The 24825-nt window shown below is 58.8% G+C and overlaps 14 protein-coding genes across 14 annotated transcripts; 9 read left to right on the plus strand and 5 right to left on the minus strand.

Annotated features, from left to right (window-relative positions):
• Positions 1–95: 95 nt before the first annotated feature.
• On the plus strand, positions 96–2936 carry OT_ostta05g02580 (Vesicle tethering protein Uso1/P115-like, head domain; the record flags this gene model as incomplete). The annotated part of the gene is made up of 1 exon (XM_022984270.1): positions 96–2936. One exon carries the CDS (start codon positions 96–98, stop codon positions 2934–2936), a length of 2841 nt encoding a protein of 946 aa, XP_022839019.1.
• A 131-nt stretch (positions 2937–3067) lies between these two features.
• OT_ostta05g02590 (unnamed product) lies at positions 3068–4234 on the plus strand (the record flags this gene model as incomplete). The annotated part of the gene is made up of 1 exon (XM_003079319.2): positions 3068–4234. One exon carries the CDS (start codon positions 3068–3070, stop codon positions 4232–4234), a length of 1167 nt encoding a protein of 388 aa, XP_003079367.2.
• Positions 4235–4438: 204 nt separating this feature from the next.
• Positions 4439–5197, minus strand: OT_ostta05g02600 (unnamed product; the record flags this gene model as incomplete). Its single annotated transcript, XM_022984272.1, has 2 exons — positions 4439–4813; positions 5180–5197. The coding sequence occupies 2 exons, from the start codon at positions 5195–5197 to the stop codon at positions 4439–4441; spliced, it is 393 nt and encodes a 130-aa protein (XP_022839020.1).
• Positions 5198–5381: 184 nt separating this feature from the next.
• On the minus strand, positions 5382–6350 carry OT_ostta05g02610 (Inositol monophosphatase; the record flags this gene model as incomplete). The annotated part of the gene is made up of 1 exon (XM_003079321.2): positions 5382–6350. The coding sequence occupies one exon, from the start codon at positions 6348–6350 to the stop codon at positions 5382–5384; it is 969 nt and encodes a 322-aa protein (XP_003079369.2).
• A 173-nt stretch (positions 6351–6523) lies between these two features.
• On the plus strand, positions 6524–7169 carry OT_ostta05g02620 (Ubiquitin-conjugating enzyme, active site; the record flags this gene model as incomplete). The annotated part of the gene is made up of 2 exons (XM_022984273.1): positions 6524–6641; positions 6709–7169. The coding sequence occupies 2 exons, from the start codon at positions 6524–6526 to the stop codon at positions 7167–7169; spliced, it is 579 nt and encodes a 192-aa protein (XP_022839021.1).
• A 98-nt stretch (positions 7170–7267) lies between these two features.
• On the plus strand, positions 7268–7849 carry OT_ostta05g02630 (unnamed product; the record flags this gene model as incomplete). The annotated part of the gene is made up of 1 exon (XM_003079323.2): positions 7268–7849. One exon carries the CDS (start codon positions 7268–7270, stop codon positions 7847–7849), a length of 582 nt encoding a protein of 193 aa, XP_003079371.2.
• Positions 7850–7895: 46 nt separating this feature from the next.
• On the minus strand, positions 7896–10448 carry OT_ostta05g02640 (P-loop containing nucleoside triphosphate hydrolase; the record flags this gene model as incomplete). Its single annotated transcript, XM_003079324.2, has 1 exon — positions 7896–10448. The coding sequence occupies one exon, from the start codon at positions 10446–10448 to the stop codon at positions 7896–7898; it is 2553 nt and encodes an 850-aa protein (XP_003079372.2).
• A 101-nt stretch (positions 10449–10549) lies between these two features.
• OT_ostta05g02650 (Thioredoxin-like fold) lies at positions 10550–12097 on the plus strand (the record flags this gene model as incomplete). Its single annotated transcript, XM_003079325.1, has 1 exon — positions 10550–12097. The coding sequence occupies one exon, from the start codon at positions 10550–10552 to the stop codon at positions 12095–12097; it is 1548 nt and encodes a 515-aa protein (XP_003079373.1).
• A 66-nt stretch (positions 12098–12163) lies between these two features.
• On the minus strand, positions 12164–13579 carry OT_ostta05g02660 (Twin-arginine translocation pathway, signal sequence; the record flags this gene model as incomplete). Its single annotated transcript, XM_003079326.1, has 1 exon — positions 12164–13579. The coding sequence occupies one exon, from the start codon at positions 13577–13579 to the stop codon at positions 12164–12166; it is 1416 nt and encodes a 471-aa protein (XP_003079374.1).
• A 315-nt stretch (positions 13580–13894) lies between these two features.
• On the plus strand, positions 13895–14965 carry OT_ostta05g02665 (Peptidase S1C; the record flags this gene model as incomplete). Its single annotated transcript, XM_003079327.2, has 1 exon — positions 13895–14965. The coding sequence occupies one exon, from the start codon at positions 13895–13897 to the stop codon at positions 14963–14965; it is 1071 nt and encodes a 356-aa protein (XP_003079375.2).
• A 94-nt stretch (positions 14966–15059) lies between these two features.
• Positions 15060–16516, plus strand: OT_ostta05g02670 (Peptidase S1C; the record flags this gene model as incomplete). The annotated part of the gene is made up of 2 exons (XM_022984274.1): positions 15060–15148; positions 15352–16516. The coding sequence occupies 2 exons, from the start codon at positions 15060–15062 to the stop codon at positions 16514–16516; spliced, it is 1254 nt and encodes a 417-aa protein (XP_022839022.1).
• Positions 16517–16714: 198 nt separating this feature from the next.
• OT_ostta05g02680 (Armadillo-type fold) lies at positions 16715–21187 on the plus strand (the record flags this gene model as incomplete). The annotated part of the gene is made up of 1 exon (XM_022984275.1): positions 16715–21187. The coding sequence occupies one exon, from the start codon at positions 16715–16717 to the stop codon at positions 21185–21187; it is 4473 nt and encodes a 1490-aa protein (XP_022839023.1).
• A 190-nt stretch (positions 21188–21377) lies between these two features.
• OT_ostta05g02690 (Nucleotide-binding, alpha-beta plait) lies at positions 21378–22277 on the plus strand (the record flags this gene model as incomplete). Its single annotated transcript, XM_022984276.1, has 1 exon — positions 21378–22277. One exon carries the CDS (start codon positions 21378–21380, stop codon positions 22275–22277), a length of 900 nt encoding a protein of 299 aa, XP_022839024.1.
• Positions 22278–22310: 33 nt separating this feature from the next.
• OT_ostta05g02700 (Autophagy-related protein 9) lies at positions 22311–24726 on the minus strand (the record flags this gene model as incomplete). Its single annotated transcript, XM_022984277.1, has 2 exons — positions 22311–24549; positions 24701–24726. The coding sequence occupies 2 exons, from the start codon at positions 24724–24726 to the stop codon at positions 22311–22313; spliced, it is 2265 nt and encodes a 754-aa protein (XP_022839025.1).
• Positions 24727–24825: the final 99 nt, after the last annotated feature.

Consider the following 24825-nt stretch of genomic DNA (forward strand, 5'->3'; position numbering starts at 1 on the left):
CCCCGCGCGCGCGCGCACGCCATGTCGCTCGCGCGCGCGTGTGAAGGGTCACGCACGATCGACATCGCGCGAGACGACGCGAGACGACGCACGCCATGGGTCGACTCGATCGCGTCGCCGCGCTCGCGCGCGACGTCACGAGCGCGACCGCGGACGTGGCGAGGAACATCGTCTTCGGGAGCGGGCCCGAGGGCGAGGACGACGACGGGGTCGAGCGGGCGTTGGAGCGATTGACGTGTGGCGTCTTGTCGAGCGATCGCGCGCTCGCGGGACGGACGCTGTGCGAGATCGTGGAGGAGCGCGACTCGGCGAAAGCGCGGGTGGCGCGCGCGTGGGGCGAGCGGCTGTTGGAGACGCTGCGGGAGACCACGGATGATGATGACGTGATTCGAGCGGCGCTGGAGGCGACGCGGGCGTGCGCGAGCGGACGGATGGGCGAGGGACGGGACGCGTGTCGAGCGATGATCGCGCGCGACTTCGCGTGGGTGCGGCAGTTGGTGAGCGAGCTCCGGGGGAGGGATTTTTATAGTCGACTCGCCGCGGCGCAAACCTTACGCGAGGCGAGCGAGAGCGAAGGCGAGGCGCTGCGCGCGAGCGCGGCGAGAGATCCGACGGCGGTGCCGACGTTGATGGACGCGATGAAGGAGAATGAGGTGATTCGGAACGAAGCTTTGTTGCTCTTGGTGGAGCTGACGAAGGATCACGAGGAGTTGCAGAAGATTGTCGCGTTCGAGGGCGCGTTCGAGCGAGCGTTCGCGGTGATGCGAGAGGAGGGCGGCGTCGAGGGCGGTGTCGTCGTTCAGGATTGCCTCGAACTGTGCAACAATCTGTTGAGAGATAATCCGAGCAATCAGACGCTGTTTCGTGAGAACGGATTCGTGCGGAGCGTCCCGGGTCTAGCTGCGGTGGAGCGCGAAATCGGAAACAGTGGAATGCGAGGCATTTCGGCGCAAAAAGCCGCCAACGCGCTGTGCGCGCTGGAGACCGTGCACCTGCTGGTGAGCCCGAACCAGGAGGATGGAAAGCGGAGAAATGCGCGTCATGACGCGGAGCTCGAAGCCTTGCTGCGTCAGCAGCGCCTGGCGGGGTGCCGAGCAAATCAGAGTGAGTTGGCGAAAACGGGGACGGTTGAAATTCTCGTGCGCGCTTCGTTGGGGGATTCGGCGGTGAACGCGGTGAGTGTTCGCGTCGCAGCTCTCCGCGCGTTGGCGGCGCTTGTTCGAAACCACGAGGAAAATCAAACCGAGCTCTTCAGCGCCACCGCGGATCGTGCAGGAACAGTCACTGAACCAGCTTTGTTGGCGTGCGGGCGCACAGCGCTGCACAGCCTCTCACCCGCCGAGCGCGCTGCCGCCTCGTCGGTGCTAGGTGCGTCGATGCGTGGGAATCCGGACGGTCAGCTACTGCTCGTCTCGACGTTGGCACCCACAGGATTCGGCGCGACGGATGGAAGCGAGGATGCGTCTCTCGGTGGATTACTCGCGAGAGCGCTCGCTACAAACGTCGGCATGGTGTACGACCAAGCGAGCGTTGAAGCCGCGCGTATCCTTCGTGACATGCTGCACAGAAACGACGACGCAAAGCTAAAAGCGCTTCGGGTGAATCTTGAGCCAGTGACTTCGCGAGCAAATGCCTCTGAGCTCTTGCTACCTCGATGCGTGCGTCAACTCGCCGTCACGCACACGACCGAGGACGAAAAGCCCCAAGTGGAACGTCTGCAAACGGTAATTTTGAGACTTTTAATTGTTTGGCTCTACGAGTGCAAACCGGCCGTTGACGCTTTCTTGTCCTCTCCCGGACATCTGCCCGCCATAGCCGATTTAGCTCGCACGGGTGGAAGCACGGAATCGCCGCACGTCGCGGCTCTCGCTTGCGTCGTGCTGGGATGTTGCTTGCTCGAGAAGGCTGGAAGCGTGCTCGACGTTGTTTCCGCGCGCGTCGGGCTGCAAAGCTTCTTCATGAAGTGGGAAGCAATGACGACATCGGAGCAATATGTGCAGGCGGCCGAAACTCCCAAGTTGCCCAGGGCATTGACGAGAGCGAACGTGGCGAAGCTAGCGATCCAGAGCGACGGCGAAGACGAAGTTCCGCCCGGTGAGGGACTGTACGATAATGAGATCACAGTGTTTATCAACGAGCTCGAGGAGCGCGTGAAGACGTCGATCATGTCCATGTACGCCAAGCCGTCGGCTGGAGAGGAGCGATCGGCGTCTAGCGTTATCAGGCGCGACGGCGAAGATGACGCGTCCTATTTGACGCGTCTCCAAGAGGCTCTACGCGCGAGCGAAAAGGAGCTCGAGGATGTGCGTTCTCGAAACACCGTGCTGGCCGAACAGCTTCTTGGGACCTCCAATCCCGCGGCGGCGCCGAGCGGAGATGAAGCCGTGTCGGGATCGATGGAAAACGGCTCGCGCCCGGCGTCCAACGAAGCTCTCCAGGCTGCCGTTGAGGCGGCTAAGCGCGCGAACGCGCACGAAATCGAAAATCTCAAGCGTGATCTCGAGGATTTCAAGCGTCTCGCGGACGAGCGCCAGGAGTCGCTCACGTCTCTGAGCTCAGCATACAACGGATTAGAGGCGGAGGTGTATAGACTCGAATCTGAGGCCACGGGTCTGCGAGCTAAACTCCACGACATCGCCGATTCGGACGATGTTTCCGCCCCGGACACGGCGACGCTAGATGTTGCGCGCGAAGCCGGGCGCCAGGAGGGTCGAAGACTCGCCGAGGTTGAATTCGAGACGCGAATGCGCGACGCGGTGGAAGCCGCCGTCGCCGAAGCCGCCGCCGCGCACGAAGCTGAGCTCAACGATCTCCTCGCCTGTCTCGGCCAAGAGGAGGCGTCCAAAGAACACTTATTCGCCCGCCTTCTCGAACTCGGCGTGGACGAGACCGCACTCGAGGAAGATCTCGCGAAGATCGTCATCGGGGATGAATAGCCCGCGGCGCGACCGTAGCGTCTTTGAAACTCACCGACAGCGAGAGGCGCATCCCTCACCCCGCGTCGCGTCGCGCGTCGCGCGTCGCGCATCGACCATCGAAAGCAACTCTAACGCACGCGCGCGCTTCAATGGGCGCCGCCGTCGCCAAGCTCCGCGCGCGCGCGCACCGTCCGATCGACGATGAGCGATGCGCCGAGCTCAAACCGGTCTGGGGCCCGTTCGTCGACACCTTCGTCGCCACGCTGCACGCCCAAGGCGCGGCGGTGCGCGCGCCGGGAGCGGAAAACAACCCCGCGAACGATCGTGCGCCGTCGACGTCGTACCGGAAGCCCGCGGTGGAACGATTGGTTGCGATTGGCGACGTCCACGGCGACCTGTCAAAGGTTCGAGAGGCGTTCCGAGCGGCGGGGATGACGAATGAAAAAGATGAGTGGGTCGGTGGAAGCGCGACGTGCGTGCAGGTTGGGGATCAGTTGGATCGAGGTAAGGACGAGGTGGCGATCTTGCACTTCTTGGAGCGCCTGAGAGGCGAGGCGAGAGACGCCGGGGGTGAGCTCGTGGTGATGAACGGGAACCACGAGACGCTCAACGTGAGTGGACGTTTCAGGTACTCGCTCCCGGAGGGCCGAGCTGATTTTGCGCGATGGCGGGCGAGACAAGACATCGGGCGCGCGCTCAGAGCGAACTGCGGACTCGCGGCGGGCGCATGCGAGGCGCGCGCGGGCGAAGCGGCGAAATCGGGCGCGCTCCCGAGCTTCGTCAAGGAGGGCGAGGGCGATCGCTGGCGCGCCCTCGCCCCGGGTTCACCGATGACGATGCGGTTCTTAGCGCATCAACCCGTCGTCGTGGCGATCGGAAGCACGCTTTTCGTGCACGGAGGGGTGTTACCTGAGCACGTGAAATACGGATTGGACACGCTCAACGCAGAAATCTCAGCGTGGATGCAGCGCGGGAAGATTAAGGCCGCGCCGCCACTCAGCGTGCAGGGACGCGACTCTTTGGTTTGGGCGCGAGATTACTCGCACGTGCAAGAGCACAAATGCGATTGCGATTTGCTCAAGGAGACGCTCGCGATGATTCCAGGTATCGAACGCGTCGTCGTCGGGCACACCATTCAGCATCCTTATGGAATCACCAAGGCGTGCGACGGGCAGGTGATTAGAATCGATGTTGGCATGTCCAAGGGGTGTTTCGACGCCAAACCGGAAGCCTTGGAGATTCTGAACGACGGTGAGCGAATCTCCAAAATGAAGCTAAATACTGAAGGCAAGGTGGAGACAGCGCCGCTCGGATGAAACGAGTGACCGCTCGGCTCGTAGATTGCCTTGATTCAATTGGTAGCACAAATTGTATCGCATCGATCGGTATCACTACGTATCGCGCTCGCTCTAATCATGCGTTTGTGCGATTTCGCCAAGAACTTTACTTCAATATTTCAGACTCGCTCACGGCGACTACATGTTGGAACAACTGAACGACTACTAGAAACGCATCTTCATTTAAGAGTTGGTGCACACAGTCCCGCACGATGCTGTTTCCGGGTAGCCGAGAGGGTTGCTCGCGACAGGTGTGCCCGTCGGAACACACGTCAAGTCGTTGCTGTTGCTGTTGCACATGATCGCCTTCACCCACGGCATGAGCTTCGGCGACGTCGTCGGCACGATCTTTTCTGCGTCGTTGTTGTAGTAGGCAAAGTTGCCCAAGTATTTCGGCGGCAAGTGTCGGTACGAGTAGTGTCGCATCTCCGTCGCGATCGAGAGCAAAGACGCGAAGAACCCGCCGCAAAACGCCCACAACAGGACCGTGTACGTCAGCAACTTCCCGAGGTTCTCCCAGTTGTACTCATACCCAGGGGTCGGGGGCTCCTTCGGTTCCTGCGCGTTGTCAACGTCTCGCTCGTCAGTCTCTCGTCCGCGATCGCGTCGTGGGCTCACCGAATTTCCAGACCCTTTGTTCGTCCCCGCGCGCCCTCGAGCGAGATCCACCGCTCACGTCTCGCGCGACGCCGCGCGACGCGATCGACGCCGCGCGATCGACGCAATGATTTCTCCCGCGTTTGGTCGTCGCGCTCGACCGCGAGTCGACGCCCTCGGCGTTCGCGCGAACGCGACGCGATCGATTTGACCTCGAGCGCGCCTCCCCCGTCGTCCCCGCCCGCGTCATCGCTCGACGATGCTCGCTTCACGGTCGACGCGCGTCGCGCGCGCGACGGTGCTTTTCACCGCGTTGTCTCGACGCACCTTGTCGCCCTTCGCCATGTCGCTCGAGAAGTGTCGCGCCGTGCGCCGGCCGCCGCGGGCTCGGACGGAGGCGACGGAGGCGACTCTTCGACGTGGTGTGAGCCCAATCGTGTGGGCGAACAGTATGATTATTCCGGAATATAGGGACGGTGTCGACCAACGCTGGCGATTGTGTTACACGCGTTTTGCTGGGATTCCTTCGTTAGAAGAGCGTCTTGCTGAGGATGGAGGTGGCGTCGCGAAGGAGCGTTTCGTCGCACGCGGCGATGACTTCTCCCTGGAACTGGCCGCTCTCGAGCGCGGCGCGGTCGGCGGTGAACACGAGCTCTTGACCCTTCCAGTCAGTCATCGAACCGCCGGCGCCCTTGACTATGGGGACGAGCGCCATGTAATCGTACGGCTTGAGGTCCGCCTCGACGACGAGGTCCGCGAAACCCATCGCGAGCAAGCCGTAGGCGTAGCAATCACACCCGAACATCGGGATCTTCACCTTGCTCGCGAGTGTGTCGTACTTGGCGGCGTTCATGCCCTCGAACATGAGCGGTGTGGTGCTGTACATGTACGCGTCGGCGAGCGACTCATTCTTCTTCACCGATATCTGCTTCCCGTTCATCGTCGTCCTCTTTCCTCGAACGCCGATCCATCGCTCTTTGAGGACGGGTTGATCCAAAATCCCCAAAACTGGCTCTCCGTTGTGCAAGAGCGCGATCAACGTCCCCCAGAGCGGCTTCCCCGTGATAAAGCTCTTCGTCCCGTCAATCGGGTCGAACACCCACATCCACTCGCTCGACCCGTTCGAGCCGAGCTCGATCCCGTGCTCCTCACCGAAGATCGCGTGCGTCGGGCATTCTTTCGTCACCAACATCCGCATCGCGCTCTCCGCCTCGCGATCGGCAATCGTCACCGGCGACGCGTCGCTCTTATCGTCCACCACCAGGTCTCGCCGTCGGAACATTGATGTCGTCACCGCCCCCGCCGCGTCCGCCAAACGACACGCGAGATCCACGTACATCTCCGGCACCGCATCTTCCCCATCACTCGCCTCGGCGCGCGCGCGAATCGACGGTCTCGCCGCCGTCGCGCGTCGCCCGCGCGCGCGGTGTCGAGACCTCCCGTGCGTTCTGGCCGACGCGCTCGTCGCGCTCGCGATTCGCGTTCGCACGGCGTCCATCGCGCGTCGACGCGTGATCTCGTCTGTCCCTTCGCGCGCGCCGTCGACCGCGCGAGGCGCGAGATGCGTCGCGGACTCGCGCGAGAGCGCTGGAGAACGCGTCGAGAGGATCGACGCGACTTTGATAATCGACACAGATCTCCACGCCGTGTCGGTTCGAACGCGCGCGCACGATGGCGGACACGAACAGAATAATGAAAGAACTCCGAGAGATCGCCTCGGACGCCGCGAGCGGGGTCACGGTGTCGCAACACGGCGATAGTTTGACGCACATGAAGGGCACCATCTGCGGTGAGCTTGGATGATCGATGAAAGAGCGACGTCAAGACTGACCGCGCGCGCGTTTTGTTCGACGCAGGACCGTCTGATACGGTGTACGAGGGTGGTGTGTTCCATATTGACATTCAGATCGGGCAGTCGTACCCGTTCGAGCCGCCAAAGATGAAGTTTCTTACCAAGGTGTGGCACCCGAACGTGTCGAGCGCGAGCGGGGCGATTTGTTTGGACGTCCTGAAGGATCAGTGGTCGCCTGCGTTGACGCTGAAGACAGCGCTGCTGTCGTGTCAGGCGCTGTTGGCGGCGCCAGAGCCGGACGATCCGCAAGACGCGGTCGTGGCGAAGATGTACACGTCGGAGCGGGCAAAGTTTGACGAGACGGCGAAAGAGTGGACGAAGAAGTTCGCGACAAAAGAGCAGAAGGATCCGATCGTGGGCGAACTCATGGAAATGGGATTCGATGAGAGCATGGTGCTCAAGGCGTTGACCAAGTGCGGTGGCGATAAAAATCGCGCGCTCGAGGAACTCCTCGGAGGAGCTTGAACGACGATACGAGAAAGTTGACGCGACGATGAAACGCACACCACACATATAGTTAGCAGCACAGCGCGCCGTGAGGCGCAGAGATAGCATAAGTAATCATGAATCAAATGAGACGAATACAGACCGTCTTTTTTATCGCGTTTGTGGCATTCATGTCCGTCGGTGTCGCCGTAGATGGCGCAACCGCTCAGCTAGGCGCAGTTCGACTTGACGAAGTTGTTGCGTGCGACGGTAGCACCCTCACCGTCCTCGTTCGCGGTAGGCCGACGTGCCTGATGCAGTCGATAGATGCGTCATCGTTACCTGTCAGGATCGAAGATATATCCGTCGCGAACCTCGTCGTGACTCTTGATGGCAACGTCCAGCCACTAAGAGGCGAACCAACGGTTGATGCCGAAGGAAGCGCGTTGGTGTTTTCCATCATCCCAACAGCGACATCGAGTGGCACGATTACCGTCACGATAACGCTTGAACCGAAAGACCGCGTTTTTGCAGGATACTATGATGTCCCAGCGTGGTACGAGGTCTCGATCGAGTGGCCAACGTTTTTTGGCGCAAGTCAGATGCGCGATGAAGAACACGAGGAGGTTGACGCGACAGTCGAATTCACACCGTTCCCATGCACCTGGTTCCTCGGCGAAGAGTTGTGTAACTCAACGTCTTTCTGGCTCTCCGCTTAAAGAAACTATGTTCGCTGATATCTCACACCTCTAAAGATTCTATATTCTACTCGTCCGGCGACTTTTTGACGTGTCGCGCGGCGCGCTTGGGTTTCGCCCTTGCGCTTGACCCTGACGAACTCTCACTCGCGGCCTGTGCTTTGCGCAACGGCAATGGAACCACCGCATCGGCACCCGTAACCTTCTTGATGAGGTCTCGCGACTTGACGATCCGATCTCGAGTCGTTCCTTCGCGCTTGCGCGTGGGTGGCGGGAGATCGACGGTGACGCGTGCGCTCCAGTCTGCTTTGCCTTTCTCAAGCATACCGGTACCATTTCTCGCTCGCGCGGATACACCACCGTGGAGGGTCACCGGTCGCTCGGGCTTCTTTGTTCCGGTGAGCGTCGCAGAGATACTGTCGAGAAGGAATGACCGCCTCGCCGCCTGCGGACTCTGACCGAACCGCCTCCTCTCGCGGGCGTGACACAGCATAAGTTTGCGCTTCGCACGCGTTATACCGACGTAAAATAGACGCACTTCTTCATCCTGGTCATCATCACTATCACCGTTTCGGATGAATGGTATCAATCCGTCTTCAACGCCGGCGATGAAAACTGTGTCAAACTCCAATCCTTTGCTGGCGTGCATTGTCATGAGCTTTGCTTTATCGCCGCCCGTTACGTCGTCGGTCTCTGCACTCGTCAGGAGCGAAACTCCTTCCAAGAATGCGCCCAGAGCTTCAAGCCCGACGCGGTCTTGGATCGTTTCATCCACATCTCGCGGGGGTTCCTTTGCTAGATTGATTAACTCCTGCACGAAAGCCCAGCGATCGACGCCATCGTCCGCGTCGAGTACCATCGTCTCGTACCCAGTGCGCTTGATGACATCCTCTAGGAGTTCCCCCGGGGTCGCATTCATTGCGGTCTGTTGGCACGCACGCATGAGCTCGACGAAGTTTAGCACTGCCGTTCGTGCGCGCGCGGTCAATCCCATCTCGTCTGCACTCGGTAACAGCTCGCTTTGTTCACCCGGATTCGTCTTCCATGCGCCTCGCAAGAGCGCATCACCAATGGACGGTGAAAGCCCATCCTTCTTCGGTAGCGTTTTGAGCCAAGCATTGAGTTTTTCGATGGTCGAGTTCCCTATACCTCGCGTTGGCGTGTTGATGATGCGATTCAAGCTCACCGTGTCCGACGAATTCGACACAATGCGTAAGTACGCAATCATATCCTTGATCTCTTTTCTACTATAGAAAGAAGTGTCGCCGACAACTGTGTGCGGCACGCCGGCTCGAATGAATGCTTCCTCGAGCACGCGAGCTTGAGAGTTCGTTCTATACAGTACAGCCACATCCGAGTAGCGCAAATCAGAATCTTGAACGAGCTTACGCGCCTCCAAGGCGATGAACTCTGCCTCTTCTCGATCATCGTTCGCTTCGACGATCGCAACGTCTCGTCCTCCGGGAGTGTGCGCGACGAGATCGAGTGGAGAAGGAAATGAGCTCTCCTTGATAACTGCTTGCGCCGCCTCAACGATGGTCGACGTGCTCCGATAGTTTGTCGTCAACATGTGTGTCTGAACCTCCTTAAAGTCCTGGTCGAACTGCGTTCGAATGTTCGCCACCTCGGCTCCGCGCCAACCATAAATAGCCTGATCGGCGTCACCTACGACAAAAACGGACCCTTGAGGCTGCGATAGCTTTCGAATCAACTCGTATTGCGTCGTCGACGTATCCTGAAATTCGTCCACAAGAACCTGACTCCAACGACGCTCGTAATACGCGCGGACGTCCGGACACATCTCCAACATCGCGACGGTCGCCGAAAGTAAGTCGTCGAAATCAAACGCGTTCGCCTGTCGCAGGCCATCCTCGTACTCGTCGTACAGTTCCACAAAGCGTTGTTGCGACATTGGCGGTATCGGCTTTTTGGCGTCTTCCAGCGCTCTGAGCATTTGTGAACCTCGCAGACCGACGGAGTGCTTCACGCACGACTTTGCCGTACTAATCCAGTTCCGCATCGGTCCCGGCTGAGCGGTTTTCTTCGACTCGCCAAACTTGTTCACTAGCACGCTCTGCACGATTTGCTTGCTGTCGTCCGCGTCGTAAATCGTAAACTCTCCCGTGCGTCCGATGCCCGGAATTCGCTCCCCGTGCCGTCGCAGCATTCTCGCCGCGACGGAGTGAAACGTCCCCGCCGTGATCTCCTTCGCCGCCACCTCTCCAATCTTGTCCCTCAACCGCTCCCGCAGCTCCTTCGCCGCTTTATTCGTAAACGTAATGCACAAAATCTCCCTCGGCGGCGTCTTCTCCTCGTGAATCAGGTGCGCGACGCGTCCAATCAACACGTGCGTCTTTCCCGACCCCGGTCCCGCGAGCACGCGCGTCGCGCCCACCGGCGCCAGCACCGCCGCGCGCTGCGCGTCGTTCAACCCACGCACGTGCACCGGTTCCAACGCCTCCGCGGAGACCCCTCGCCCTCCCCACGCGTCGTCGCGCGCCGTCGCGCCCGTTCGCCATCGCCGCACCACCGACCCGCTCGCGCGCGCGTCGCCGCGTTCGAACGCCGCGCGTCGTCGAGTCCCGTCCAGCGCGCGCGCCAGTCGCGCGCGGTGCGCCATGGACGCCGACGCCGTCTCCGCGCGCATCTATCGACCGCGCGTCGCGCGATGGCGCGAACGATCGCGATCGAACGCCACAACGAACGCCACACGCCGACGCTATGGCAGCCGCGCACTCGTCGCGATCGACCGCGACGCGCGCGGCGCTGGCGCTCGTCGCGATCGTCGCGCTCGTCGCGGGGGCGAACGCGCTGGAGAATCCGTTCGCGAGACGCGCGAGCGGTGGAACGATCAATCGCGACCAAGAGGTGATCGCGGAGGCCCTGACGGACGAACACGTGGTGAAACTCGACGCGAAGGCTTTCGATGGTGAGATAAAGAAGAGTCGATATAATTTTGTGATGTTTTACGCGCCGTGGGACGGGCACTCGAAGGCGTTCATGCCGAGATGGCTGTCGTACGCGCGGACGCATCAAATGGCGGGCACGGAGGTGACGTTCGGGTTGGTGGACGCGACGCGCGAGAAGGAACTGGATGCGCGATTCGAGATTGAGGAGTATCCGACGCTGGTGTTGTTCCGAGACGGGGTGCCGAAGACGTACATCGGTGATCGATCGCCGGAACACTTGGATAAGTTTGTGCGGAGGAATCTGCTCAAGCCGGCGAGATTTTTGGAAGGCACGGATGACGTGGAGGTTTTTCTCATCGGTCGAGCGGTGAGCGTGATTGGATTTTTTGATGATCCCTCGCACTTGGAGACGTATCACCACGCCGCGGCTGAGTTTGATCTCGATTTCGGGGAGACGAAGAGCAAAATCGCGACGGAGGACTGGAAGGCGCCGTTCCCCACGATCAAGATGTGGCGAGACTTCGCTAAAGAGCCGGCGACGTACGACGGTGACGTGAAGGATCTGGACGCGATTAAGCTTTGGATCGCCACTGAGATGGTGCCACCGGTCGTCAAGTTTTCGGACAAGAAGTTGCTCGATCGCTTGTTCCAAGGACCCATTGCAGTGAACATCTTCGTCTTCTTGCCGGAAGAACGTGAGACGGCGGAGAAGATGTCCATCGCTCTAGAAAACGCCGCCGAACGACTTCGTGGCAAGGTTCACATCATTACCGTCGATGCGAAAGAAAAAATCATGCACGACTACTTCACTCTCCACCAACACTCTGGGCCGCAGATTCGTCTCTTATCGCACGATCTCAAGTACGCCTACCGAGGCTCCTTCGAGATCGATAAGATCTCGAAGGACATCGAGGAATTCTATAACGAGTTCAAAGCGGGAAAGCTCGTGCCGATGTTCAAGTCGCAAGATCCACTCCCAAAGGACGGTGACGTCGTGCAGATTGTCGGAAAGACGTTCGAGAAGTTGGTCATCGACAACGACAAGCACGTCCTGGTGTGGTTCTACGCGCCGTGGTGCCGTACGTGCAAGGCGATGAAACCAGTCTGGGAAAAACTTGGCACGCTCTACAAGAATGAGAAAGAAATTATCATAGCCAAGATGGACGCGACGAAAAATGAGGCGAAGAACGTTCACGTGCGACACTACCCGACGGTGTACTATTATCACGCGGGCGACAAGCCCAGACACGAGGAATATGACGGCGCGATGGAGCCCGACGCGATTATCGACTTTCTCAAAGAGCGCACCGGGAAGTCGCCGCATAAAACTCGCAGGCGCACACCCCACATGGAACTGTGAATTGACGCACATTGTAAACAAACTGAACTTTGTAGCAAGCAAGTCCTACTGATGCGTTCCAATCGACTATTGACTCGAGAACGCGAGGTAATATTGCGCGACGCCCGTCGCCGCACCCAACACCCCCCCCACTACTATGAGTTTGATTTCATCCTGCTCGAACACCGGGTGCAAAACCCGCTCGAAATCGGCTCCCGGCAACTTCTGCATTCTCTCGCGCACCGTCGTCTCGATGTCGAGAGCAAAATTTTGGTAATCGTATGTTACGGGCACGCAGTCAGGGATGGATTCGAACACCGAGTCGATGACCGTTCGCTTAATACTTTCGTATTTTTGTTGCCCGAGCATCATTTTCACCATGGGCGTTCCAGCACCGAACGCGGTGTCGAAAAAGTTGGCGGCGTTTCTCCGCACGAGCGCCTCAAATTTATCCTTGAACGCGCCCGTCATCATCTCGTCCCACAAGTTCTCAGCGTTGCAGAAGTGTAACTGGTTCAAACGTGCGAATTCCTCGCTGACTTCGTTCTGGCGACGCATGAAAACGCCGTGGATCTTCAAGCCGCAAACCATCTTTGGTTCGACGGGAGTGAAGATGATCTTCAACGCGACGTAGTTTGTGAGGTATCCGACGAGGAAACCAAAAACCGGAAGCAGCCAAATTCCGTGCTGCGGCGCGCTCTTATCCACGAAATAAAACGTCACCATCTGCGCGAGACCGAACAAAAACCCAAAATAAATACCGCTGCGCTCAATGAATAGAAACTCCTTCGCCCCGACCTCTCGAAACATGTTCACAACCTTGTCCTTATTCCCCAACGCCAGCCGCACCACCATCGACTTCAGATCTAACACCTCGTACACGTTCTCCATCAAATCTTGCACGATGTTCTCCAGCAACCCGCTCGATCGATCGACCGCCTCCGTGATGAGCTCGTCTCGCACCACCGTCGGCAGCCCGTTCCAAAACAACGGCGCCTCCGTCGCGAGCACCTTTTCGAATAATCCCTCCGTCACCGCCCGCATCTCCGGGTCCATGATCGACGCCACTTTCTTTTCATCTAATCTCGAGAATATTTCCTTGATATCGATCAATTTCTTCGTCATCAGATCCACCAAGATCTCCGCCATTTCGCCCGCCTTGCTCGGAATGATGCCTTGCCATCCCCCGAGCAACCCGAACGGCTGTCCCTTCGGCTGCGCGAACGCCAAAAACGCCGGGAAAAACTCGAGCGGGTAAAACGTCATGCGCAGCGCCACCACATTGGTTCCCCATCCCACGAAGGCGGCGATGAAGGGAATGATCGCGTACGTCCACAGCGCGGTCGAGGTCGACGCGCCGAGTAAAACCCGTCGCCCACCGCCGTCGCGCGATCGTTCCGCGTCCAGCGACGCCGCGAGCGCGAGCGCGAGCGCGAGCGCCGTCGCTATCGCCGCGCCCGCGCGCGCGAGCCGCCGTCGACGCGACGTCGCGAGCGAATCCATCGCGCGCGGCGCACTGCGGAGTCGTCGCGAGTGCGCGCCGCGTCGAGCGCGCGTCGGGCCATGCGCGCGCGCGCGCGGGCGACGGGAGTGCCGTCGAGGCCGGGCGCGCGCGCGCGGACGCGACGCGACGGACGCGCGCGCGCGACGGGCGGTCAACGACCACGACGCGATGGGTCGAGCGCGGTCGACGCGGACGAGGAGTTCGACGACGATGGCTCGCGCGCGCGAGCGATCGATCGACGGCGGGCGATGGGGGCCATCGCGTCGTGCGCGATGACGACGACGCGGGCGGCGCGCGCGGTGCCCGCGCCCGAGATGGCGTCGGCGCGCGGACTGAGCGCGCTGGAGGAACGATTCGTCGACGTCTTCAGAGAGGCGAGCGCGAGCGCGGTGAACGTGGTGGATCTGACGATTCTAAACGCCAGTGGAACGCAGAGTGCGTTCGCGGGATCGATCGTGGCGGAAGGGAACGGTACGGGGGTGGTTTGGGACGATGAAGGGCACGTCGTGAGTAACTATCACGTGATTAGTTCCGTGTTGGCGACGATACCGAAGGGAAGGAAGACGAGCTCGGTGGCGCAGGTGACGATTCAGGCGAAGGATGGGAGCAACCGAACGTTTCCGGCGGCGCTCGTTGGGGCGTCAAAGGAGAAGGATTTGGTCGTGCTCAAGGTGGACGCGCCGAGGGACCTGTTGCGTCCCGTGAAGAGGGCGTCGGAGGAAGTGCGCGTCGGGAGCGCGGTGCTGGCGATAGGGAACCCGTTCGGGTTCGATCACACCTTAACCACGGGCGTGGTCAGTGGGTTGAATAGAACGATACAATCCCAAGTCGGTTCGCTCATCACGGGCGCGATCCAAACGGACGCCGCTATTAATCCGGGGAACTCTGGCGGGCCTCTGCTCAACTCCAGCGGGCAGCTCATCGGCATTAACACCGCTATTTTCACTCCAAACGGTTCGTCCGCGGGCGTCGGTTTCGCGATCCCGATCGACATCGTCAACAATGTTGTTCCACAGCTCATCAAGAACGGTGAGGCCGTTTTCCCGAGCTTAGAAATCAAGTTTGGCGACATCTCGATGCTGCGGGATCTGCAGCTCCCAGTCGGCTCGGGCGCGTTGGTGCAAGGCTTCACGAACAACGACTCCCCGGCCGCAAAGGCTGGGATCCTGGCCACTCGACGCGCACTCGCCGGTCTCGTTCCGGGCGATTGCATCATCGAGGTCGACGGCCAACCGTGCGCCGTCGCCGCCGACGTCATCCGCGCCGTCGAGCGCCGCGCCGTCGGCGACGTCGTCGACGTCGTCGTCCTCCGACGCGAGCGCGCGGGCGACGAGCGCCCGAAGCGCCAAACGTTCAACGTCACACTCGTTCACGCGCGCGAGTGAATCACACCGTAACCTAGTATCGTTATCTTCATCGATCCGCGCGTCCGCGTCGAGCGCTCGCGTCGATTCCCGCCAACCGCACACGCTGGCGCGCATGATCAACCGCGCGCGCGACGGCGACCACCCCTTGTGCTCGTTCGCCGCGTGCGTGCCACCGAAGGAACTCACACCGTCGGACGTGCGGTGCGTGAGGACGACGATGACGCGCGCGAACGAACGAACGAAAGATCGAACGACGCGAATGCCTGGGAAACGGTCGCGACGGAATGAATGGACGCGAGCGACGACGCGCGCGGGACGTCGACGCGCGCGCGCATCGAGCGATGGCGCGAAGCGAGCGTTCTCTCCGACTGACGACGACGACGACGACGACGACGACGACGCAGAACGCGGGTGAAGGAATGCTTTGAGAAGCTTCCGTCGGAGTATTACCGCGTCGAGTCGAGGACGTGCGGCGGGTTGGCGCGATGTTTGACGCACGAGGTGAAGTTTGTGAACGGAGAGACGTATGAACTCGCGCTCGTGAGCGCGACGCTCGAGGCGGAGGCGGTGGGGCGGAAGTTTGAGGAGATTCGAGAGCAGAATGTGGATCTGAAGGAGCGGTCGTTGGCGCTCAAGGCGTGGCTCAAGGATTTGAGCGAAGAACACAAGTTTTCATTCGTCGTCATAGACGACACGACGAAACGCGTGTTCGCGGCTGCGACGCAGTTCAGCGCGCCGTTATCGTTCGGTCACTCGAAGGATGGGATGTTATTGATTTTTTGCGGCGCGGGTGGTCGTTCTGTCGCGACGCACTGGCCGCTGAACGAGTCAGAGGTGACGCAGTGCGCGCGGCAGGGAGCCGCCGCGCGACGACGAAGCATCGAACTTAGTGGACGTACGAACCAGCGACGAAGTGTGGACGGTGGTTCTCGTCGAAGCGTCGATGGGGGGCGTCGAAGCGTCGATGGGGGCCGTCGAAGCATCGATGGGGGTCGTCGAAGCGTCGACGCAAAGGCTGTGTTCACCTCGGAGGTTGGCTGGGTTGATCCGGGCGCGACGGTTCCCCTGGAATTCAATCCGACAAGAATCACGCTCACGCACCTTCCCGTCGGTCGCTTCGTCTACGGCCACGCGTACCTGCAACCGTATGAGTTCACCTCGTTCTGGAGCAGCGCTCAGAGCAATCGCGCCGGTATGCCCGAGCGAGCCTTTCATAGCGGCAACGACTGGGCGAAGGAGTCGGACGGCTCCCGACGCGAGAGCTTCGACGCCGGCGGCCCAGGAAGTCGTCGCTCGAGCATGGACGAGCGTCGCGCCAAATGGGAACACACGAATGCAAAGTGTGACACCGAGACCACTTGGAAGCGCGCCGCACCCACGGAAAAATCGCCCGCCCCGCTCCCGCCCCGCTCGCCCACCAAGGAACGAGCGATCGAGGCCTCGCTCGAGACGCTCTCCGTCGACGCGTCGGGCAAGAAGACCACGAAGAAGACATCCCTCGGGACGAGGATTCGTCGCAATCTCTCCCTAGAGCGTCTGAAAGACGCGCTCGGGATGAAGAAGACGTAAAATTCAGCCGCTGTAATACGCACCGCCCGCCGCTCGCCAACACCGTCGCCGCGCGCTCGGGCGAGCCATCAACCCATATAATCTCTTCAAATCGATCGCCCCGCACTTCAACGCGTCCGACGCGCGCTCGACGCGCCTCGAACCCATCGACGGTGCCCTGGGAGCGTCACGCGTCCATCGCGCGCGCCGTCGAGCGTCATGACGGCTGAGGACGCGACGGGCGCGACGCAGGTGTTGAACGAACGCAACACGACGACGACGACGACGACGACGATTTCGACGAAAATCACGACGACGGGCGAGGTGTCGACGACGAAAACGACGGGAGAAGCGGCAGCGGGGTCGCCGTCGTCGGCGACGGCGTTCACGAGCTATTTCACGAACATTTTCGGTGGGAAGACGGAGGCGGTTGGCGCGGCGCCGGTTGAATCGGAGGCGAGCGCGGACGTCGTCGAGGAGGAGCCGAGCGATGGGATCCACGCGAAGAAGGGTACGGCGGTGCGGGCGCTTCAGGACAAGTATGATGAGGCGGAGGCGGCGATGAGCGCGGCGCAGACGGCGTTCGAGCGCGCGGCGACGGAGTATCAGACGGCGCGAGACCGCGCGGAGGTAGCGAAAAAGAGTGGCGTTCCGGGCGCGGCGACCGTGGCGGACGCCGCGGTCGCGCAGGCAAAGTCCAAGTACGCGGCAGCGTCCAGTAACTTTCAGATGACGAATAAGGCGCTGGAGTACGCGGCGAAGAAGAAGCGTCAGGGTGAGGTGGAACTCGCGGAGAGTATCAAGGCAAGAGAGGCGCGCGATACCTTGTTCGGATCGAAGGGTAAAATTGGCGGCCATTCGGACGCTGATGATCTCGAGGCGAAGCGCCTGATGGCCGTGATCAAGCTGCAGCGCGCCTGGCGCAGATACACGACTCTCAAGAAGCAACGAAAACCCGAGTTCATCGCGAGGACGGTTGTTCAGCGAATCTTTTCGCGCGAAACTGCTTTTGCGTTACTTTTGAGTTTCCTTTTACTGAGTGGCTCAGTGCTTTCATCCGAGACAAGATCAAGCGGTCGCACTGCAGAGCTCATAAGGACGTTCTCGGCGTTGGATCACGGCTACTTGGGCGAGGGCATCTCCTCAGGGATCGTCACAGCACAGCTCACCGTGATGCGCTCACGTCACAACAAGTTGCTCAGCGACGTCGAAGAATGTGAAGCGACTCTACACGCTCTGCGCAAGGGTGAAGGTAGCCTTGGTGGATCCATGCGATCTCCTCTTGCGGGTACCTGTAGCTACAAGCTACGCGAAGCGGAAAAGGAACTCGCTCAGATGAAGAAGAGCGAAGTTGATTGTGGTCTCGACAAACAACTGAAGCTGCTTCAGTCTGAGCTCGCGCTAGCGAGGCACGAGGTTGACGTTCAGAAGATCAAAAATGAAGAAGAAATCGCGTCCTTGAACGCAGTTCACGAGGCTGAAAGCGAAAAGTTGATGGCGCTCGCTCAAGCCAACATCATGGACGCGAAGCACGAGGGCGCACGGCTTTTACGCAAAGCTCAAATTGAGCACGAAGAAATCTTGGACCAACTAGAGTCCATGCGAGATCAGCTCTCTGTATACGAAAACCAAATGAGAGGCGATCCTTTGGGCATAGATGAGCTCGTTAAAAAGCACAACGCCGTGTTGAAGAGTGTCAAAGACAAGAATGCCGCAGCTCTCAAAGCACTGGACGACGAATATCGTGCCAAACTCTCAATGAGCAAAGCTGAGAACGTCCGAAATAAAAACGAAGATCTAAAGAGTCTGTCGATTTTCAAGGAGAAATCTACCGCGACGCAAAGGAGCTTGGAGGATAAAGTCAGGCTCGCCAACGAACAGGCTACAGCAGCGAAAAACCAGGTGTGCAAGTCGAAGAGTTCGAGTACGCTCTCGTATCTCGTATATCCGCTCATCGCCGCCGTGGGATTGTTGCTTGGTGTTGTCGCGCAAGCTGGTCACCAACCAACTCATCATGGGGCGGCCAAGTCGGCTAAACCGAAGGAAGCTGAGGCAGTGAGAACAGAGCCCGCCATGGGCGTTCCTGTGTGCAAGCGATGTGAAGCGGCGGAGGAGAAGTCAAGCGATTATAAACAGCAAGCTAAGATTGCCGAAGAAGCAGCTGCAAAGCTTCGTAACGAAATCAGGACTCTCCAAGAAGACAACGCACGAGTGCACAAGCGTCTTGAGCAGCGCATTTCAATGCAGAAGTCACCGAAAAAAGCCATGGCCACAGAAGATGGCGACAAATCCGACAGCGATCTCACTGACACAGCGCGTTTGGAAGAGGAGAATATCAAACTTTCTTCCCGCGTGCACGAGGCTCAAGCGCGCGCTCTTGAGCTCACCGAGCAACGAGAGATGCTTACGCTCCGCATCGATTCAATTCAAAAGAAACTCATCGAGGAAGGAGTCACCATCAAGGAGCTATCGGAAAGCCTGGTTCGAGTAGAGAAGGAGAATTTCGAGCTTAAGCAAGTGGTCGATGAATGTCGAGCCGAGACAAGAGTTGCGGAGCGTAAACTTGAAGACGTCACGCGTTCGCTCGATTCGACGGGCAAAGAACGTGGGGGTATGCAAGTTGAACTCGACGCTGTTAACAAGCGGCTAAGAGACGCCACCGCACAGCTCACCAAGGCTGCGATGTCAGAGAAGCAGAAAGATGCGAAAATCGAAGCGATTTTACTCGCCAAGGAGGACATCGAAAAGAAACTCGCTGCGGCGACCGAAGATGTTGATATCCTCCAAGAACGGTACACAAACAGCGAGCGCTTGAAGGTTCAGCTTGAAGCGCAAAACGTCGATCTCCAAGCCCAGCTTAGACGATCAAAGTCTACGAGTGACATGGCAGCAGCGCAGCTTCAAAAGCGTCTTATGGAGGTAGAAACAGAACGTAATAGTCTGAGCTCCGAACAAGGGCGCTTACTCGACGAAATCGTGTCGAAGCAGGAAGAAATCGATCAGCTGATGCAGCACGTGATGAAGTTGCAAGAGAGTGACGATTCGCTTGGCAGTGAACTTGCAGACTTGGTGAAGATCAATGAAACCATGCGAGCTCGGATGGAGCAGCAAGAGGAGCTCATTGCCAAATCTCACGAGAAGGACCTCAAAATTATTGAACATGAGGTGCACTTGCAGGAATGGGGATCGCGTTTCGAACAAGCCAAGGCAAAGCTGAGAAGCTGTGAGCTCGCGCGCGAAGAGGGGCTGACAATGTTGCGCAATCGCGATGAACGAATCGGTTTTTTGGAGGAAGAGCTCAAAACCATCCGTGATTTGCACGGTGCGAGTAGTTCTCGACTTAAAGATCAACTCCAACGCCTCGGGGAGTTGGAGATGGATGCTGCGCGCAAACTCGCTGCTAAAGAAGCAGCGGAGGCTAAACTTGAACAGTCCGAGGCAGCGGCGAGGATGACCATTGCACAGCTTGAGACGGAGATTTCAAAGCTGCAAAATCAACTGGTCGCGGAGCAGACTACCGCTGAAGCCTTGCGAACAACCGACGGAATCACCGCGTCGAAGCTTCGTCAAGAATCGCGCGAGCTTCAGGAAAAAATTGCCGCGCTGAATTCTGCGGAGGTCGAAAAAGAGAACATGGCGCAGGAAATCTTGCGGCTCGAACGAGAGTTGGAAGAATTGAGACGCCGTCTCGCGGAGCTGATGTCAGAGCTAGCCAATGTGAAGACACAAGAGCATGGCGTGGTAATCGAGCAGACTGAACAGACTGAAGAACGTCAGGCGTTGGTCTACGATGAAGCCACTGATTTGTTGCGCGGATTGAGGCGAATCTCACTGTACAACCTTCTATACTCTGTCACCTTCAGTAAGGTGAGAGATCTGAGACAGTGGCGTGCGCTCACTTTGACCCCTCTGTGCGAAGCTGTGAGACCGATCACAACGCAGCCTAAGCGTGATGACCTCTTCTATGCGAAGAAGCGAGGAGCACGAGGACTCATCGCACTTGCGAACGCACCGCACCATCACAAACTGTCCCGCGCTGGCTGGTCAGAAGTCAATCAAGCAGCCATGACGCAAATGTTGGGATGGCACAATGCCGAGGACGTCTGGATTTGGGCCACGCGCTCGCTCGCTGCTATTTCACGCATCTTCCAAGGAGGGAACGCATACCAAATGTACCAGCTCGGAGGTTTGCAAACTGCACTGGAGTTGATGCGCCAGGCAGAATCCGACGCGGAAATTCAACTGCACGGTGCTCGCGCCATAAGTGGGATGGTGTCTGGAAATCTTGCCTTTTACGGTCAAGAGGCACCGCAGATTGTGTCGGGAAGCGCGCTCGAAACTCTCGCCATCACCTTGCAAACGTTCCCTCTTGACGCTCGCGTCGTCAGGGCAGCCGCTCGAGCGACGTGGGTGTGCGTGCACCTCGGTCGACAATTCGGCCAACATACCTTCGTGCAACACAAGGTGTACGAGCCGCTCATGTTCGCGATGAACTGTCATCTCGGCGATCTCAAGGTTGTCGAATCATGCTGCGGAGCGGTGCTTGCCGCCGCTGCGCGCAATCCAAACACGCAAGCCGCGCTCACCGAAGCGGGCGTTCGCGATCTCGTTCGCGACGTCCTGCAAACAGTCAGCGAAGTCAATTTTTCTGGCACGTTCTCGGAGCTCAGCGAGTGGCTTTTCGAAGAATAAATCAAAATGTGTATCAATCCAAAGCGAGCAACCTTCACGCGAATGCGCTCCACCTTCGCTTCACCCGCGCACAGCACCTCCACTCGTCCACGCGCTGTCGACGCGCGCACGAACCCTCGCTCGCCCCGACGCGAACGCATATCGCCATCTAGCGCGCGCGCGTACCCTTGAATTGATCGACGACCACCGCATGGCGGGCTCGAGCAAGGCGAAGACCGCCGCCGCCGCCGCCGGCAGAGCCACCGCTCGAATGGCGAAGACGGGCGACGTGATCCCGCTCGCGGACGCGAAACCGTCGAGAAAGTCAAAGAAAGATCTTCCGCGAGTGATTTACGTCGGGCACGTCCCGCACGGGTTCTACGAGACGCAGATGCGGGAGTATTTTGGGCAATTCGGCGACGTGACTCGAGTCAAGGTGAGCAGGAACAAAAAGACGGGGCGGAGCAAGCACTACGCGTTCATCGAGTTCAAGCACCCCGAGGTGGCGTCGATCGTGGCGGAAAGCATGAATAATTACTTGCTAGCGAATCAGGTGTTGAAGGTGACGCTGATCGAACCGGAGAAGGTGCACCCGAAGACGTTCGAGGGAACGGGGACGAAGTTTAAGAAGGTACCGTGGCAGCGGCGGGCGGCGGCAAAGCACAACAAGGATAGGACGGATGCGGAGAAGGCGAAGCGAAACAAGGGTTTGGTGAAGGCGGAAGATAAGCGGCGAGCAGCGATCGCGGCCGCGGGTATTGACTACGAGTTCCCGGGGTATAAGGCTATCTTGTCCACGGAGAAGCCGAAGGCGAAGAAGGCAAGTACGCCAGCGAAGAAGGCAAGTACGCCAGCGAAGAAGGCAAGTACGCCAGCGAAGAAGGCAAGTACGCCAGCGAAGAAGGCAAGTACGCCGGCGAAGAGCCTGGCCAAGGAGAAGATGACCCCGAAAAAAACACCGGCGAAGGTGAAGAAGACCCCGGCTAAGAAGGATGTGGAGAGTACTGAGGAGAAAAAGAAGACACCGACACCCGTTGCGAGGAAGACGCGCGGCGCACTGAAGCGCACCAACGAAACTCCGGCGAAACCGGCGAAGAAAGCGAAGCAATAGCTATTTTTGTAGTAGTCTACACACAATCTAAAATTACAACGAGACTCTCTCGTCGTCGTCGACGGGCGGAAGCGCGAAAGAATTGGGCAATAGCACTGAATCGAGGACGGATGGCCCGTTTTGCGCATGAACGACATTCGCCGTCGTCGCATCCAGAGGGAAGCTTCGCATCGGCACAGCGTTCACATTTGACGGTCGATGATACATTTGGATAGTATCAATCGTCGGCACGTTCGATTCCTTGTCGTCATCCGGGTCATCGCGCGTCGGACTATTTTCAGCCGCCGTGTCGACGTCGCGATTGAGCAACACTGCTTGCTCCTCATAAAAGTGTTGCAGCACTGTCTGGCTTGCGCTGAGCGCCTCAGCGAACGTGTGCTCCTCACGAAAATCGCTCATAAATGAAGGTTGGAACATCGAGCCGCTTCCATGCGCGTTCTGACGCAAGACAGCGCTGCGTCCACTAAAGCGATGATGCGAACCGCTTTCCTTTTGCACGGGCTCAGCGAAACGCGTTGACTTTCTCAGCACACTCGAGCTCATTTCGGCCGATTTCCCGAGAGCAGTTTCGTTCGCATTCGCGAAACCGTTGAGAGAAATAAGCACATCTCGTCCACTCGCGTCTGGTTCCCAATTAGGGTATGTCGCCTGGAACGTCAAGAAACTCTTCTCCATCTTGCCTTGACGACTGCGCTGGTCCTTGTTTGCATGACTCGGCGCGCCATAGTGTTTATTCCCGTGTCGAATGAAGTCAAAAGCACTCATCGAGCAGATGTCACCGACGCCTGATTTATTAACGGTGAATTGTCGGACGAACTGAATGATGTCTCCGACAGAGTCGCTCAAAGGGAACCAGAGAACAAACGGTGCCGCAAACACGGAGGCAATTTCCTCTAAAAATAGGATCGCCTTGGGGGTGAAAAAAGAATTGAACTCGTGCACGACCTCTTCTTTATGTGCGGAATCTCTCCAGTGTTTGGGAAGGTAATGCGTGTGCGCCACGATCTTGGACATGATGGCGTTGGGTTGAAACACCGCGTTTTCCGTCGCCATCAGTGCTCGAGAGAAGGCAAGAATGGTACCCAAGACCGCAGTCACCCACAGTAAATCTCGGTCTCCGACGTAAGCCTGCAGCAATCTATCATCGATGATAGCACAAAACAGCGCGCACGCCGCGAAGGCACCGACGACGTACGACACAAACTTGGCCAACACGTTCACCACTGGAGATGGAAACTGCGCGACATAATCTTTAGCGTGCGGGTAGGCCGCCGCCAATCGTTGTTGTGTGAAGTGAGGAAGTTCGTTGAATTCACGCATGCGCCAGTATGCGTATGAGCTCCAGTCACGCGTGCCGACCGTGGACGGAGTGTTGTAAAACTTTTCTGCGTGCGAAAGCACAAAGTACATGGACAGGAAGATGGCGACGAACGGAGAAAGAATGGCGTTGATGATCGCGAGGCATCTGAATCGATGGCGCAGCGCTGAGGCGTCATAAAACGACGGCACGACGTTGAAGTTTTCATCGAACATGCCGTGAAACACGGCGAGATCGATGTTCCACTCGATCACTTTTGTGAACCACCGGTGGCGCCTCAAGCCTGGCACGTCGAGAGTGAGTCCCAGCACGTCCCTGTTCACCATACCGACGAGATAATTTTCCTTTCTCAATATCCTCGCCACGATGTCGTGCTCGCTTAGATCGCGCGCGATGCTCAGTCTCGTCGTTGCCTGCAAGTGAACCACGCGTTGAAGCACCTCGGGCCACGTGATCGTGTACATATCCCTGTCGCTCAGCGCCAACTTTTGATGGCAAAACTTCCTCGTCGCAGCCAAGGGTGCGACGTCGTGTGCCAACCTCGTCGCGCTCCATACCCAATAAACCGAAAAGAGCAAGAGATACATCGTCACCACCGCGTTTCTCACAAACCCACCGTACTGATACGGTCTCGAGAACACGGCATCGCGTAAGATGTCGCACCGCTCCGCGTCTTGAGCGCACGTCGTCCGCAGAAAGTCGAAATCCACGTAAAGCAACAGAAACCCGCTCAACCAAATCGTGAACCCGAGCGTGCACAGATTCGCCACCCGCGTCGTCACCGCACACGTGTATCCCTTTGCGCCGAAGTACGCGTATAATCTCGCGAACGCGATATCGAGGTCACCGTTCTCGCTCAGAAACGTCCCGTTCTCGCTCGTCTCTCCGTACCCGCCATCCGCGTCGTCCCGTTCCACCGCCTCTCGCTCGAGCAATCCTTCGTGTTCGCACGCGCTGTAAACCGTCATCATATTTCACGTCGTCAATCTCTCTCACTCTCGCGCGCGCGTCGTCGCTCGTGCGTCTCGCACGCGTCGGCGAAAGACTGATTTTTCAATCTTACTGGTTGCGTCGCGTCCACGTCGCTCTCCCTCCCATCGCGTACCTCTCGAGCGCGTCGTAGGCGTCCATGGTGTCCGCGCTCATGAACTCGCGCGCGCTCGCGACGCGCGCGTCGTTCGCGTCGGCGTGTAACGCGCGCGCGTGGACGTTCGGGGTAACGACTCTTCA

The sequence above is a fragment of the Ostreococcus tauri genome (genome assembly GCF_000214015.3).
Source record: "Ostreococcus tauri WGS project CAID00000000 data, contig chromosome 05, whole genome shotgun sequence".
NCBI lineage: Eukaryota > Viridiplantae > Chlorophyta > Mamiellophyceae > Mamiellales > Bathycoccaceae > Ostreococcus > Ostreococcus tauri.